A 17,564-nucleotide genomic window follows, 5' to 3' on the forward strand; every position below is an offset into this window, starting at 1 on the left:
TACAGTTAAAATGTTTTACTCACATTTTCTTAATATTCTGTATAAAGATTTCTAGTTACATTTGAAATATTGTTTTGCTGTTTGGAACAATGAATTAGGTTAGACTGCAATGACTAGATTGCATAGGATCAATAGTTGATGATGATGATGATGATGATGAAGGCATTCAAGGGGTGTAATATTAAATTACTATTGAGTAAAACAAACAAATCAAATGACTAGATTGCATAGTCAATCACGAAAACAAATCAATGACTAGATTGCATAGGATCAATAGTTGATGAAGATGATGAAGATGATGATGATGATGAAGGCATTCAAGGGGTGTAATATTAAATTACTACTGAGTAAAACAAACAAATCAAATGTGGATGAAACTGTGTATGATTGTAGAAAACATTGTTTGGAGCATACAGGAATTACTTGACATCCATTTTGTGTGTTCTGGTCACTTCATTATGTATAAAATAATTAATGGCAGTGCCTTCAGCTATTTTTTTTTTTAATTAGACACATTTGTAGGTGATAACTGTGTTTTGCTATATGTTTGGCTGAAGATCTGTTGTCATTATTGCTGGTCATATTGCTCTTTAATAAAGAACAGTCTGTGTGTGTGTGTGTTTGTGTGTGTGTGTGTGTGTGTGTTTTCAGGTCATATCTTGACATGGCAAAGGTCTTTGTATTCAGTTACTTCTTCTGGTTGGTTTTATGCCTAGTTTTCATCACTGGCACAACACGTATCAACATATTCTGCCTGGGCTATCTGGTGGCCTGCTTCTATTTTATGCTTTTTGGAGACACAGTGCTGCTGCAGCCTGTGCGCTACATACTCAGACTGTGGGACTGCCTTATTGCCTATACCTGTGTGGTGATTTGCCTGAAGAACTTTATCTCTGTAAGTATGCATGCAAATAATAATTAAATTTGACCATCAAAATGAGAAAAAAAGATTCTTTTTAATCACTTGGGCAACATGAGAAACACAGAAAACAAAAAACATGTTGAAAATGCAATGAAAAGTATCTATAGAAAATATTACATGCCAAATTATTTCATTTTGTGGTTGAGTAAGTAACATAGTGCAGCGACACTAGACATTTACCTTTTTATATTATGTGCATGTAATTACATAATTAGTAATTACACACATAATTTAGTAGATTAATTATAAAAAAAAATCACATATATAAAGATAATCCAGAAGTATTTAATAATAGCCTTTTTGTTTAATGTCATTTAGGTTAAGTTGATTATTACATTATATTCTGTAGCCTGTGTTTCTGTGCTTTTATTGACCACTCAGTTATTTCACTCTTCTTGTATGATGTGTGTGTGTGTGTGTGTGAGTCTAGCTGGGATCCTGTGCTTATCTGGACAGTCTTTTAAAGAAAGCCTGTTGGCTCATCCAGGCATTCAGTATGTTCTGTACTATCAAAGGCTATGATGTGCGTAAGTAAATATGGACCCTTTCTTGGCCTGCATACTTTAAAAAAGTACAAGATGTAGATAGTAATAAACAAAGCTTTGTGTGTTTATATGGTATATATTTATATATAAGCTACATTTAGATGTAACAAAACCTAAGAGCATAGTACACAAGAGCACAAATTTATTTATATACATGTTCTTTATATACATGCACTGTAAAATGTTATCGCCATATATTTTCATAATTGAAATGGTGCCTTAAGTTAACATATGGTAACAGTTCTTCACATACAAATTGTCAGGCCTCACTTATTCTTTCAGATCTCATTACATGATCACCTAATGTTCAGATCTGCTGTTTAGATCAGTCTTGCAATTTTTGCTTTGGTTTGATAGTTTATTTAGTCTGGTACAGATGACTAGCAGTAGTCTGAATATATCTGAGTGAATGCATGTTTTTATTTCAAGGATTTTAATTAAAATCTCTTTGTGATATGAAAAAAAATAATTATGAGAAATCCATGTACATAACACTTTAAGACAAAGATGTTCTGTATGTATATGAATATGTGGATGTGTGCGTGTCTTTATATATTCTCTATGTGTCTGTGCATGTAGCTCAGCCTACGGATGACTGCGAGCTGCCAGTTGGGGAGGCTGGTATTGTGTGGGATGCAGTTTGTTTTACTGTGCTACTGGCTCAAAGGAGAATATTTCTCAGTTACTACTTCTTGTATGTTGTATCTGACCTTAAAGCTGCTAAGATCCTTGCCTCCAGGTAAAAAAACCTAACTGACAGCCTTCTGAACATTTAAAGAACATATTTTTCTGTACATTTGATTTATAAAAGGCACACAGTGCAGTAGTTCACTTAATATACTGATTGTATGACTGATGTTATATTGGTTGCTGTATATGTAAAATATAATAGACTATTCCGAAATAAAATCTGTTGTCTTTATCTGTTCAAGAGGTGCAGAACTATTTGAAGCCAAAGTCAAGAAACGTGTGGCAGCTAGACTGGAGCTGGAGAAGAAATCTGTGGAGCTCCTGAAAAAACAGTATGTGTGTGTGTATGTGTGTGTATTTCCTCTTGCCAAAGGAGAAAAAGTTCTGTATGTGGGCCTCCCTGAAAACTTTGTCACAAATTTGGAGGCACATGATGTCTATGATGTTATTGTATTCTGTAGTATTAATAGGCCAAACTTGTTCCAGCATAACAAAGCCCCTGTGCACAAAGCAAGGTCCATATAGATAGGGTTGGACCAGGTCGGTCTCAAGAACTCAAATCATTTGCACTCAAATGTCCTGACCTCAACCCCACTGAAAACCTTTGGGAAGAACTGGATTGCCAGCAGTATGCCAGACTTCCTTCCCCAAATCAGCACCCAAACTCACCAAGGCTCTAGTACTGGAATAGGCAAATCCCCACAGAAACAATCCAAAAAAATGTCTGCTAAACCTTTTTCTTTCTAGGATGGAGAAAATCAAGTCAAAACAAAAGAATCAACCAGAACAGGCTGCTATATCACTGGAAACCAAAGGGCCTGAACAAAAAAGTGATGCAGAGCGAAAAGGTAATCAGATTTATGTGTCTGTGCACTAACTATTTGAAATAGAATACTTAATGATTGGACATCCCCCTGATCACTTTTCATTTTTCAAGTGATTGTTTCCTGGGTAATTACTCATCATTGATGTGGCCCCAGGTAGGTTGCTTATAATCGGTTTTAGCTCTGTCATGTTTATCCACTTTCTTGCCTTGCTGAAAAGATTATCTTTCTCAAGACTCTTGAATTAAGCATTTTATGCTAGGCCCTGGTCGATTTGGATGACAGACTTGAGTACTGCCCTAATCCTTTAGTACTTTTAATAAACCCTTGCAGAGTCTTGCTATATCTGAAGTATAATACTTCTGAGCAAAATGGCAATACAGCTGACAGGAAGGATGCTTGTCTGTTCAGTGCCTCCAAGGAAAAAACAGATACCACTATTACTGCTGAAAGCACATTACTGTCCTCTGACTCTGCAATGTTCCCTGCTGTGAAGCAAAAATGGAGACAGAGTGACTGAGCCCTCTGGTAAAAAAAAGTTGGTTCCATTGTTGTGGTATTGCAGCAGGAAGAGAGAAAAGCAAATGGCTTGGCACTTACATATAAAAAAACAAACAGAAGAGCTTACTACAGACAAGAACAGTTTTCTTATTTGCTGTTACTAATCTCCTGGAGAGTGCTGCAGTTCACTATAAGAGTATTTTGAGAATCAAAACATAATGTTGTACTAAACAAATGCCTAACCCCATTTGTGATGCTAAGCCTAAGCTCTAACAGTTTTATTAAAGAGTTGCAGTAGCAAAATGGTTGAGATACGGACACTAGTTGGAACTAGTGGTGGTTTAAAAAAAGCAATTTTAGAACTTAAGTAAAGCACCCAACTGCTTGGTCTATTTGGGAACATGAAGTAAAATCTCCTACATGAAATGCTTACTGAACATTTGAGGTTTCTTCAGAAATTCTATTAATTAATTAAAATATAAAGTGATTTGATTTGTATAACACTTTTCTTGGTCAGTACATATTTCCATATGTGTCTTCAGACTTTTGACATAATGTACTAGCATGGATCATGGTCATGTTTTGCGAGCCCTGGAAGTGGGCAAATGCACACTTTCTGCTCTGAAGTTATCTGGGCTGATACATCAGTGGGCTGTTATGTTAATTTGTTTGAGAGCAAACAGATAGCTTGCTGCACAATCTAATTTACAGAAATGGCCATGGATGTCGCAGTATTGGCCAAAATAATATTATTATTATTATTATTATTATTATTATTATTATTATTATTATTATTGTTATTATTAGTTTTAATAATAATAATAATAATAATAATAATAATAATCATCTTTCAGTTTCTATGAAACTGTTTTGAAGGACATCCAATAGACTATGCAATTAGTGTTGCGAATAGCAACAAAACATGATTTTGCCTGTTATGGTATTATTGAGCCCTCTATACACCTTAACTGTCAGACTGGACCTGCTGTCCCAAATACATGGGTTGCTGTCATATGGCAGACACACCTTGAAAATCTAGGTCCGGTCTATGGGAGTGATCTCAGGATCCTTGTGCAGATCAGTACAAGTGATTAGACACACTAATTAGTGCATAAACCCATCTACATGGTGAGTGTATTAAAATAAGTGCAATGTTTTCTCATGATATATGAAACCCTGAGTGTGATCCCCTTATTTAACACATTATCTAGAAGGTGGTCCTGCAGCGGGATGTAGACTCGGTTCTAAGTATTTTGTACAGCTTGCTATTTAAACCAACAACTGATGGAGATATAAAATAGCTTTTGTTTCTGACTTTTTTTATTGGCAATCAGCTGATTTAAGTTGTCTGCAGTGTTTGTTTTGGGGAACAAAATTCAACTATTCCAGCCAAAAGCATTTACTTTGCAAAATATGAATAAGCCTGTCACCTCCTGCAGTGGTGCCTATGCCAACCCTGTGTTCAGTGAGCTCTTCAACATAATGTAGAAGTGACAGCCAGCTGGTAGTGCAATGATCAGCAGTTTGTGTGGGTAAAGAAGCATTATAAAGCGGCTCCACTATCGAAAGAGAGTTTAGACCATTGGGTAAAAGAAATACTTACACAAGCATACTTGCACAGGTCAAGAAGGTGCATTGATTTATTAAATGCCTTTCAATGAATTAGCAGAACTGGATGATGACCAGTACATTAGCTGCTTCAGTTGACTGCAGTGGCTAGAGAAGGAACATGACATAGCAAGGACCATTTATAGGTTCCCTGAATTGATATCAGACAGGCCCCAGGCCTCCTTGTCCTGACCTCAGCTGACCTCACTAATTCGTGTGGCTGAATGGGCAAATTATCACAGACCTACTTCAGAATCTAATGGAAAGCATTCCCAGAGAAATATGTGGATAAGTCTGGAATAGAATGTTCAACCAGCATATATGGTGGTAATGGTCAAGTGTCTACATACTTTTGGCCATATAGTACATCTGGGGCCACAACCTCCACTAAGACACATGGAACCCACTATGGCAATCTTACATTTAGCCAAAAAACACTGTAACATGCATGACCTTCCATTTTCTAGAAGAAAGTGATCATACAGAATGGTGGAAACCATGGACCTCTCGTCCCTCTGGTGAGTATATATCTTTAAAACCTTTTGTCATATCAACTTTTCAGGTATTAATTAAACAGGACCCTACGTGTTGTACATACACCATCAGTAAAAGTTTAGGCATACCAGCTCATAATTTCAAAATCATTTGAAAAATAATAAATGATCCTGTATTACATCTATAACATCGCACCAACGGAATCATGCATTAGCCAAGAAAAGTGTTAAAAACAATTTAACATACATTTGCAAACAACTGTGTGACTGCACCACCATATTTTCTGGAGGGGGAAGAACAAGGCAAAATTCATTTGGAATTTGGAATTTCAAATTGGGGGTGGCAATGCTACTTACCTGCTGTGCCACTGTGCAGCACTAGTTTTGCATGTCACTGGTGTAACTATAGGAGTCAGGTTAGAAGTTTCTACTATGTGATCAAAATGTAATCTATATTTTAAAGTCTCAGACAATTCGTATTCCCTCTACAAGTAAGTACTTCAGCGATATAATAAATGGTGTGTGTTTGCGTGTGTGTGCGTGTGTTATTTTGTAGTCTGGGACTCCTGTGGGTATCGCCTCTTTGAAAGTGACAGTGAAGAAGAGGAGGGTGAAGTGGATAGCAAGACAGAAGAAGAATCTGTGCCAAAAAAGAAATCTGCTCTTCAGGTTTAAATTATCAATATAAAACAAAAGTAGAAATTTGAAGAGACCACACACAAATGTGTGTTATCCAGAGATTTCCCTCATTTTGTCTTCACAGTTGGCTTATGAGGCTTGGGTAGCAGGGTCCAAGGCTGCTCTTAAGACCCATAAGAGGGAGGAGGTTCAACTGATGAAAGAAGAAAAGAGGGAACTGTGCAATGAACTGAGTACAGTCACACCAACACATCTACAATGCAATTTTCACATTCGATTTTTATATGTATCATATTTTATCATATGTTTATCTCCCCCTGGTCAGAGTGATCTTATCCTTTAAATTCTGCAGGCATAGAAAGCTACAAGTCGAGTGATGAGGAGTTGGAAGAGTCGGAACTTGAGCCAAAGGAGGAAGAGAAAGGTATCACTGGCTTTGGCTCATCAATACTTTCTGTGAAATGAAACGTTGTATTCAGGCATAACACTGTCTTTATGCAACTTATGCAGATTTGACCCCATTTGCAAAGTTTTCCATGAGATATGTCCTATTTCAGTTACAGGAGTATAAGGACTTTGGAATTTATATACACAGATCAGCCAAAACATTAAAATAACCTAATATTATACTAATACTTGCGTACCCATGACCCTATCTTTGATTCTTGGGTTGTCCTTTCATGGACCACATTTCGTGTGTACTAATTACTGAATACCAGGAACACCCCCAAAAGAGCTGCAGTTTTGGAGATGCTCTGACCCAGTCGTCTAGCTATCACTATTTGTTTCTTGTCAAAGTAACTTAGATCCTTACACTTGCCCATTATTCCTGCTCCCAACACATCAACTTTGAGAAATGACTATTGTCTTCCCCTTGTCAAGTGCCATTGTAACAACATAATCATTGTGTCATTGTAATAACATAATCAACACCTATCAGTAGTTTAATGTTATGGCTAATTGGTGTACATATGAAAGCAATAAAGAATTGTTATTATAATGTCTGGATGCACAAACCTGATTCTTTTAAAGGATATGCCTGTAAAATATTCTCTCATTTTTGTCTCACAGCTAAACTATCTGAGCGGATTATTGACGGTTTGAAGTTTAGCTTGGTCTTCATTCGGTCACTTCTTGATGATATAACAACGGGTTTGAACTCATTCTGTAAGGACAATTTGGATATCTCGAAGGTCCTGCGCCTGGAAAGGGCACTGCTGAGCCAGCAACAGAACAAGGTACATGATTAGCATAGTTTTGACACAGCCTATTAATCTAAAATAAACAAACAAAAAATACAAGTATTACAAGCTTTTCTGTAACACACTTTGTATAACAGTAATCATATAGCACTCTACACCTTCATTTTTTTTTTCCCCTCTATGTCTGTCTTCAGGGTAAAGATGTGTCCCATGAAAGTATTCATGAATTTTACCAGAACTGCCTGTCAAGACAGAACACACAAACACTGTTGGATGTGGAGATAATTACAAATGCCAGCTCACCACCACCATTGCCTATCACATCTCATGGCTATGCTCAACTAAGGAGTACCAACTCCAAACTCTCCTGGAACAGCAGTATGTCCAGGTGATTGTGTCCTAAAAAAACAATAATTAACTGCATTACCTGCTTCTCACCTGCCCATTAGGGATGTAAACGAATTATTCAGACTGAACTAATAAACAAATAAGTACAGATATGAATAAGATGTGTGTGCATAGTAAGTGGCACCCTGCAGGATGAAACAAAAACTGTTGCACAAGTGTGAGGTTTTTACTATCAGGCCTTGAATGGAATAAGTATGGAGCTTAAGGGCAGGACTGTCAGGATTTAGCAAAATGTCTAACCCAAACTACAAAGTTAAAAGCATAGAAAAAGATTTCAGACCTGTAGATCTGTGTAAATGTCACTGTCCTCTCATTGGTCAGAGTGTGGCTATTTATCTTCCAGAGTTCTGCTGGAAGATAATGGTCATCCATCCATCTTAATGGTCATCCATAAGGATGGATAGGCAGCAGGTCCACACGCTTATTGTGGCTTTCTTTTTAGCTGTAATCATTATGATTTATCAGTCTGAGTGGGATTTGAGGTTTCATTGGGATAACCTTGTTTTCATTCACCTTCAGGGAAGAGCCATTATACCAAACACACTATGTAATGCAATTCCCATAATGCATTACTATACAGGTTAGTTTGTTGATCCCTTGGGTCAGATTGCTTTCTTACCACAAGTGAACCACTCCAGAGTTTGTTTGTGATTGTTTTGGTGGGGATTTATTGTAAACATCATTATAATGAAATGGCAATTGAAACCACACAACCAGGACAACACACAAATAGAACATGGACTATTTCAACACCCACTTCCTCAACTGGATATTGCACAGCACGTATTGCATACAGGACGTTACACACAAATTACACACAATTGCACACATCTGCAATTTTTGTTCATAATAGTCATATTGTTTTGCCACTGATCTGTTTTTATATTATACAGTATTTGTTTATTTGCAATATTTTTTAAATATTGTTTCTCCTTTCCGTATTTTTCTTACAACCATTAGTCTGTTTTTATTCTATTTTAGTTCTATTTCTTTGACCCAAACATTCAAAAAAGCATTTCATGGCATGTAGTATGTGTGTATGGTTGTGTATGTGACCAATGGAAATTTAATTTGAATGTGAAAGGACCACATTTTGACAAACAGCAGTATTATTTCCCAGCTATTTTGTTGATAAACCTTCTGACCTTTTTGGAATGTACAGTATCAAACCCCCAAACTTAAGTAAATTGAATAAAATATTATTGGATGGCTGATAATTATAAACATCAGTTCCCAAATTTGGAAAAGATATCAGTGATTTGAAACATAGTTAGCTCTGGAGACATTTTTTGAGTGTAATCAATACTGGGGCACAGGATCCTTATGAATTTTACAAAAGATCTTCTAGAGGGAATTTTTAGTTCTGGGGAAGTTTATTCTCGTCAGTCCTCAGATAAAATCACCTGACTGCAAGTAAACTGAAGAAAAAAGAAGGGAGGAGGAGCAAAGTGATGGGGTGAGACATGTGATATACAAAGGATATTTAGGCTTTAACTGGCTGTACAATCAGCCTTGTTTTAAATAATTCAAATTATGTAAATGATAATGTTAAAGAATAGGAAAGTCTATTTTCAAACAGATCTACTGTAATCTTATAAACCTTATCTGTAAACCTTATCAGACAATAATTTGTCTGCAAAATTTTATTGATGCTTGTGCCATAGTAAAAAGGGTCTAGTGACACTCTTGTTTAGCTCATTACTCAAGCTGGCCAGAAAGTTACACTAGATATCTGGCTCAAGACATCACTTTGGGCAAGATCATGGACAGAAGAAAAGAAATAAACTCATGATGTTTTATGTTACACAACCTTGATTAAGGATAAATAAAGTCACACATATTGTATCATAGTTCAATAACATAACAGTAATAACATTAGCAGTTAATAATACAGCTAATAATGTCTCTTTTGTAAATATTTTCTATTCCTGTTTCTTTCCTTTTTTTTTTTTTTTAGCTGTCAGACGGATGAGACCATGCTAATGTCACGCCAACCAACTCTCAATGATGACCTTGATGATGCCGCCTCTTTAGTATCACCCAAAACTGAACATTCTGAACCATCCACTGAACAGCAACGTCGGAAACTTTGCAGATCGACCAACGTAGACATGGTCTCATTTGATCAAGCGGACCTTCTGCTGGAGTAGGATTTACTATTGATACATTCCTAAAATTTTGGGGTTTACATTGTTTAATTAGTCTTATCATTCATTATTTATCATTTTTTTTTTCCTTAAGCACCGAAGAACCATCTGCTATAAGGGATGAGGATCAAGAAGAAAAAAACAAAAGGAGTAGTGAATGGCAAGATGGGGAAGAGGGTGAGAAAGAAGAATGGGAGGAAAAGCAAGAAGATGAGCAGATTGAGAAGAAATATGAATTGCTCAAGTCAGCATCACTGGAGTCTATGGCTATGGATGTGGAGAGTGAGAGTATTTCAGAACCTCAACCACTTACTCAGGAGACCAGAGCTCTCACTGCCAGTGAACTGATCCTTAACAAGTGAGATCAAACTATTCAAACTATTATATTTGATTATATAAAGTACTATACTTGATTATATAAACTATAACTGTTATTTGTCAGGCAGTAGATTCAGATGCAGATGCAGGTAAACAAAAGTTTTATAAGCAAGCTCGCAGAACAAAAACATGAGACAAAAACAAGGTCAAGAACAGGCAAAGCTCACGTCATGTATAAAAAGCATAAACTGGCTTTGGCAAAGAGGTAGATACGGTGAGGTTTATCAATGCAAAATCAACACCAAAGGCACCTGTGACTAAATATAAGGCTTGGTAACTGATACAAAAATGCAGACTTTGCATTGATTATGACTATATATCCTTATATACATTCCTGTGTGTGTACATCATACTGTGTTCTGATGATCAGAAATAAGGTGAGGTGTTTGTGAGGTGAATGTGATGGGAACCATAGTTGGATGCATAGACCTGACATTGCTAGAGGTAAACTATTTAGTATTTTGGGGTCATTTATTTGCATGTAGCTAGCTGAATTGCTAAAATTTTATTTATTTATTTATTTTGTATTTATTTATTTATTTTTTAGTTCCGCTGTTAATTAGCTCTTATTTCACATAACAAATGTTTACATATAGTCCATAAGACATAATAATAACTGAATTTACACAAAGTAATCAGTTTAAAAGTTTCTATCCCCTTAATTCTTAATAATGTGTTGTTACCTGGATGATTAACAACTATTTATGTTTTGTTGCGACTGTAATCTCATAGCTCTGAATGTATCATGTTGTATTCTTGAGCATCAATGACATTTTGAACGTCTCATTTGAAAAGATTAAACCACAAAAACTACAGCAATAATATTTATCTCCACTTCTAAAAAATGATGAACTAAGAATATCCGTCAGGTGTGTTTTTTCTTTTTTTTTTAAATCAATTTATGAAGCCATTGTAGATGCAAATCAAATAGTTTTTTCTCCTATGGGTGCTTAAATGTGAACCAGTTTGCTTGTATTTCAATAACATGCTATGTTTACCAAACTCTTAATAACTGAAATCAGCTTCTGAGATGAGTAAACAGTCAATTTCAATAAATTTATTATCAACCTCAGACACTGCATACATACACTCCACCATTACTGGCACATCCACAGCTCAGAAACATGGAGCTTTCGAGTTTCCTACTCGTAATTTTCACTTTGTGGTGATGTTCATGCACATTCAACTCGCAAATATATTTTATAAGAAATTTAATAAAAGAAAGTAAGAATTTATATCAGTTCCACCCAAGAAAGGAAAAAATGTCAGCGTAAAATGTTGGCATAACATATAGTAACAAGTAATATTTTTATTTTTAGTTGTATTTTTTATAGTGTATCAAAAAGCCATTCATGAAAACATACCCAAACCCTAAAAGTATGTTCCAGATCCCAGAAATTGATGACTCGGATAAGTTCTACCTCTCGATACCCCGGCTCCTGCAGCTCTTCTTTGCCCTCTATAACACAATGGTCTCCCAGTCAGAGATGCTCTGCTACTTCGTCATCATTCTAAACCACATGGTGTCTGCCTCGCTGCTCACGCTCTTCCTCCCCATTCTCATCTTTCTCTGGGCTATGCTCTCTGTTCCACGGCCCACTAAGCGATTCTGGATGACTGCCATCATCTACACTGAGGTCAGTACAATTTTAGTGCTTTATTCCTATGTAACCCTTGTTTGGTGTTAGGTCAAATTGACCCATTTTATATTTTTACTGAAAGTGTTTTGCATTCAAAAATCTTTTGTTTCTCGTGCTTTTATTGTTGTTCTCCTGTATGATAAATCAGTTCAAAATAATAAACATGAACTGAATTTTTTTCTAGATTTATTACCAAGGTCTTTATTATATTATATTTTGTTATACAATTTATAGCTGTATCACAAAAATGAATGACACTAACTTTTTTTTGTTAATGTGATCTTGTAATTGGAAATGTTAATCACAAATGATATCTATGTTGTTTGGGATTGAGATAAAGGCAATATGTGTAAAGGACTTTTATGTATTTTTATGTATTTTTTTTTCTGTACCACTTCAAAATCTTAATAATGCCCTGGGTCAATAGAGTGAATAACACAAGGGTTAATTATGAAAGTAGTCATAGAAGGAAGGGGGTTGTGTATGAACTTAACTGCTTTACTTACTTATATTGTGTAATGCTTAATTTTTCTCCTAGTTTCTCTTGTTCTCTAAATATGCACAAGGATCTCATTAGCTGCATCCCAAATGACATACTACACACTATGCACTTACACTAAGCACTATGTACTCTACTGCCAAGTGTGTGCATTTTAGAAAATCGGATCTTCTCAAATATGGGCTTTTCACACTTGGAATAGTTAATCCATATAAATGAAATTCTGGAGTATCGTGTTTAACATTTCACACTGCTCATATTTTGCCTAGCTATTCACAATCTGCCATTTCACACTGTATATTCATAAACCTTGGGTTAATCGTACATGCATATTTGTGGTGTCGACAACCATGACTGGATAAATACAGTGTGTGCCTTTTTAAGTTTGTTGCATAGATAACCAGGCGTACATTGATATCCATCCACTAATTTTTCAGTGTCAGTATTTCCCCCGCTACAATTCACACCATGATATTCAGTGTTTTGCCGCTTCATGCTACCGAGCCGTTTTTGTTAACTGTTGCCTTGTCCTGGTTTTCACGTGATATTAAGCAGGCACTATTGAATTCTGATTGGGTGTCTATTGTTAAGCCATAACATTCTAACACCAAAGCATGTTTGGCACTGAAATGTGAAGTTAACACTGCAGAAACACTGCTAACCATGTTTGGAGGCAGAGTTTCATAACCCCTGGTAAAAAGCAGTGCTATCCCTGCTTCTAATTTACAAGAGAGACATGTTCCTCTATCTGGGGTTAAAAACTGGATTTAGAACTACAGTAACCCGGAGTTATGTGCAGTGTCAGATGCCCTGTTGAAGACCAATCAATTCCACAATCCCATCAGAGATACCCTTACGTAGTAGTTTCTTATATCCTGTACCCTTCGAATGTGTATTAAAAAAGCTGCGCTAAGCTGTGGTAGTCTGAAACAAATGCCTCTTTTTTATTGTGTATTCTGTAGTTTATATGGCTTGTTCTATAATAATGTTAATCCATCTGGATCTCTCTTCATTTCTTTCTCTTAGCTTACAGTGGTAGTGAAGTACTTCTTCCAGTTCGGCTTCTTTCCGTGGACTACCTCTGCATATCGTGGCATTAATGCTGAGCGACCATTTGCTCTGCCGAACATTATAGGAGTGGAAAAGAAAGACGGCTATGTTCTGTTTGATCTTATCCAGCTACTTGCTCTTTTCTTCCATCGTTCCATCCTCAAGGTGGTGAAGGCAGTATACATATTTCTCAAATATAAATTAAATACAAACATGGTTAAAGAATGATTTATTTTAGCTATTTATTTAGTTAATATTTATTATTTATGCAGAGGAATAGCTAGAGCTTTTTTGGCAAAAAAAAATCTAGCAAAATATTAAAACATTCCATTAGTTACATGGGGTAACTAATTTTACACTACCAGTCAAATTTCAAGGCACACCTGCTCATAGAAGGAATTTCTCTTCATTTTTTCTATTTTCTGTTGTAGAATCATAATGAAGCATTATGTAATGCCAGAAAATCCTAATAAATATTTATATGCCTTTGGCAACATTTCAACCAGTGTTAAGAGAGAACAAGTTAGAAAAAATGGTAGATTAAAGCTGTCTGACATTCGTAAGTTCTAAATGTTCATTTTGGATTGATTCTCTGAAAGTAAAAAAGCAAAAATGATTAATTTTAACTTTAACATTTTTGTGTCCCATTGGTGGAGCCACTACCAATGGGACTGAAGACACACAAGATCTGTGGCAATAACCACACACTTCTTCTCCTTCATTTTGTATGATATGATGCAGATATACACTGCAGTATTATACACTGCAAGTTTCATTGCAGAATGTTTAATTCTAACGGCAAGAAATTAGATTTTTTGTCAAAAGTAGAATGACAATTGTATCACCCTCTGATAAACATTAGTATAAACATGTGGTCTTAGTAGCTCTAGTCTAGCTAATGAGCCACTCCTGTTTATAGACCCTCATTTGCAATGCTCATGAATTTAGAGCATTTAGAGTTCAAGATTTTAGATTACAGTGTTGTGTGTTGGTATGTGTCAGGAATTAAAAATGAGCAAGTGATGTTAGAAACTGAAAAGAAAAACGTTATGTTATGTTTGTGGTTGCAGTGTCATGGCCTCTGGGACAACAAAGAGGTAGAGATGCCTGATTTCCTTAAGAAGCTGAAAAAGAAAGCAGAAAAAAACAGGCTAAGTGGAGGTGCAAAAGGAGAAAAGGAAGATAAAAAAAGACGACTTGGTTTCCTGCCTCTTCAGACCTCCACTGCTAAGCTATTTTTCAGAAGAAAAGAAGATTCTGAAAGCCATGGTGCGTGATTGTGTATATAATATTAGACGCATTATTGCATGTATGAGCACTTTATTACTGAAGGTGAATAGGCACCCTATTATTATTTATTACATAATTCTTCTTCTGGCCAAATTTTGGCAAACCAGTTGAGGAGGGTCTAAGGAACATTCTGACCAAATTTGGACCAAGTGCTTGTAAATGTGCTACCATTGTGCCAAATTTGGGCCTAATTTGAAAATTATTTCATGGTCATAATGTTTGAAACATGCATCCAAAATGTAAAAGCCAGACAAACCCTGAATTTAACACCTGACACCAATTTTCACCTTTTTGTCCAATCATCACCAATTTTGGCACATATCATCAAAATTGTCACAATTCAGAGTAAGCTTCACAAAAGTCATCTAAAGAATTTTATATGCTGTTTGCCCATAATTGGCCATTAAATCTTATGGTGAGGTCGCCAAAAAGGAAGTGAGGCTGTATCTCAGCAACACAGTACAACACAGTAACATACGACTATGCTATTTCTGTGAAAAGCAATTGTGTGCAGTCTTGTCCATGGATGAAATTAATAGAATACTTACACTGGTGTTTAATGTGAGAAAAAGAAAATATCAGACAAAAGTGATTACAGCCAGATTCTACTCCTAAAAAAGATTAAGAGCTTCTTCACCCACTGACCATTTTCCAGAGATATTCCACATTAGATTCATGAGAAATCCAAATAGTGGAGACAAAAGCTGGACTCCAGATTCCAGAATACAACTGTGTTGTACTTGTATAGATCAAGGACAGCAGCTGTTGCATGAAAATGGAAGCTTTGGGACCATTTGTGATTCAACAGAGTATACAAATGGGGAGGTGAGAAATCTGGACTGGCCAAAGGACTAAAGAGGTGGAGATGAATTCCCACTGGTGCGATTATTGCAAATCAGTTGAATGGCATTGTGGGTAATGCAGGAATCTGTTGGCCAAAGAAAATAGAAAATAAACAAACTTGTTAATGAAAGAAGTTTGAACCAAAAACGTCAAATTACATTGAATCTTTTGCACAGTTTAATACAATAAATTGATTATAAATATTGCTATCTGGGTTTGAGCAGGCCTGAACTATATGGAACATGTAGTTATGTACATGACTGGCCTCAGTTACCCTGGTTAAAAATGTCTGCCAAAGAAACAACATTTTGGATTTAACTAATAAGCATTTATAGATGTTAAAATATAAGTTATATAACATGTACATAATACGGTAGATATTTGTTAAGAATTATACACTAACCCTTGAATTATCCTAGAGTATCTTATGTAATAAGATAAGTGTGACATTCTAGCATTCAGGATCCACTGCAGAGCCAGTCAAGCAGAATGGAAAGCATTATGATGATGCTATTTATAGTCTCTCCATTGATGTTAACCATGGTTCCAGCCTCTGATCTGATTAGACCACTCAAATGCATTCACATACTTTTAGCACTACTTCTCTGATGTTTTGGCTATGTGTTTTGGTCAGCATATCCAATCAGCTGGTTAATATAAGAAAGGACAATCAGTACAAACAAGATTCACCTATGGTCAATTACAGGTGCTGAATACTTGTGTCAGGCAGCAGAGGGTGCATGCAGTTGTGAAGATATGCTATATTGAAAGCAAACAAGAGAAAAAACAGGTATACAAGGAAAGACTGAATTGGTATACCAGGAGACAATGAGCAAGCCATGAGCCAGAACTCAAACATGAGAACAAAGGCTTAGCACATCAGGCAAATATACACTGCACAATACTTCACATTGTGTCAGTGTTTGGAGTGTGTTTATATAGTGTACATAGCATGACTGGTAACAGGTGTTCATGATCCAAAGTCAGGTGAGCTGGGATGCTCTAATGGGGCACTGTGCTATAGAGTGGAGTCCTGAGCAGCTATACTTGTAGACTGCGGCAGCTTCTGAGAGATGTCACTGGTGTTGACATGACAGCTTGTCTAAATGTAATATTCCAGGAGATTGTTATGAAAATTAGGCAAAGGTAGATGGAAATGCAGACAATTTATTTTAAAAAGTGCAACTAAAAAACAGCCCAAACACATACATAACAAACACAACACAGCAACAAAAGCTTGACACTGAAACTCAGATACCAGAAGATAAATGAGAGTAATAATGAGAAGTAACACAAAACTGGTGTGAGTGATCTGTGATGTGGTCATGTGACTTGCTGGGGCCTGTAGGTAATCTAGCTCAGCACCAAATATGGCATAATCATGGCAGTAAATTTTGTCTGTAACCTAATAAAATAAGGATGCAAACTAGTCTAAATACTTCCTGAATACAAAAGGAAAAAAATATCTGCATATGAACAGTTGTTCTGAATAATCACCTGACTAATTATTTTGGACTGTTTACATTTACATTATTTATTTATTTATTTAGTAGACACTTCTCTCCAAGGTGACTTACAAACGAGGAAATACAAGCAAAGTGATATATCAAGCAGAGGACAATACTGCTATCATACAAGATTTATATTGATTTTTATTTAGTGCTGGAGGAGCAAGGTGCAGATTAGTGGTGTGAGTTTTTTTTGGAGTTGATACAGGATAGGGGTTAGTTAAATGTTCACTGTGGGTCTTTAGTCATTTTTTTAAAGATAGTGATAGATTCTGCTGTCTGGTTCATACCACCACTGAGGGACAGCCAGTTTGAAGGTTCTGGAAAGTGTCCTCATTACTTGCTAAGTAGGCACTACCTGACATCAGTTGTTAAC

The 17,564-nt window shown here is 36.1% G+C and overlaps 1 protein-coding gene across 1 annotated transcript in view; it reads left to right on the forward strand.

Moving 5' to 3' along the window:
• Positions 1 to 17,564, forward strand: part of si:dkey-11f4.7 (piezo-type mechanosensitive ion channel component 2) — a 54,899-nt gene that overhangs the window by 28,237 nt on the left and 9,098 nt on the right. Inside the window, exons 26-40 of the mRNA XM_058390671.1 lie at positions 652 to 895; positions 1,353 to 1,449; positions 2,047 to 2,206; positions 2,400 to 2,489; positions 2,905 to 3,005; positions 6,141 to 6,253; positions 6,348 to 6,456; positions 6,576 to 6,647; positions 7,295 to 7,461; positions 7,620 to 7,813; positions 9,791 to 9,979; positions 10,075 to 10,338; positions 11,737 to 11,995; positions 13,524 to 13,712; positions 14,618 to 14,816. Coding sequence (XP_058246654.1) covers positions 652 to 895; positions 1,353 to 1,449; positions 2,047 to 2,206; positions 2,400 to 2,489; positions 2,905 to 3,005; positions 6,141 to 6,253; positions 6,348 to 6,456; positions 6,576 to 6,647; positions 7,295 to 7,461; positions 7,620 to 7,813; positions 9,791 to 9,979; positions 10,075 to 10,338; positions 11,737 to 11,995; positions 13,524 to 13,712; positions 14,618 to 14,816 — 2,447 coding nt within the window. The remainder of the gene's footprint in view (positions 1 to 651; positions 896 to 1,352; positions 1,450 to 2,046; positions 2,207 to 2,399; positions 2,490 to 2,904; positions 3,006 to 6,140; positions 6,254 to 6,347; positions 6,457 to 6,575; positions 6,648 to 7,294; positions 7,462 to 7,619; positions 7,814 to 9,790; positions 9,980 to 10,074; positions 10,339 to 11,736; positions 11,996 to 13,523; positions 13,713 to 14,617; positions 14,817 to 17,564) is intronic.

This window comes from Hemibagrus wyckioides, linkage group LG05 (assembly GCF_019097595.1).
Source record: "Hemibagrus wyckioides isolate EC202008001 linkage group LG05, SWU_Hwy_1.0, whole genome shotgun sequence".
NCBI classification, from domain to species: Eukaryota; Metazoa; Chordata; class Actinopteri; order Siluriformes; family Bagridae; genus Hemibagrus; species Hemibagrus wyckioides.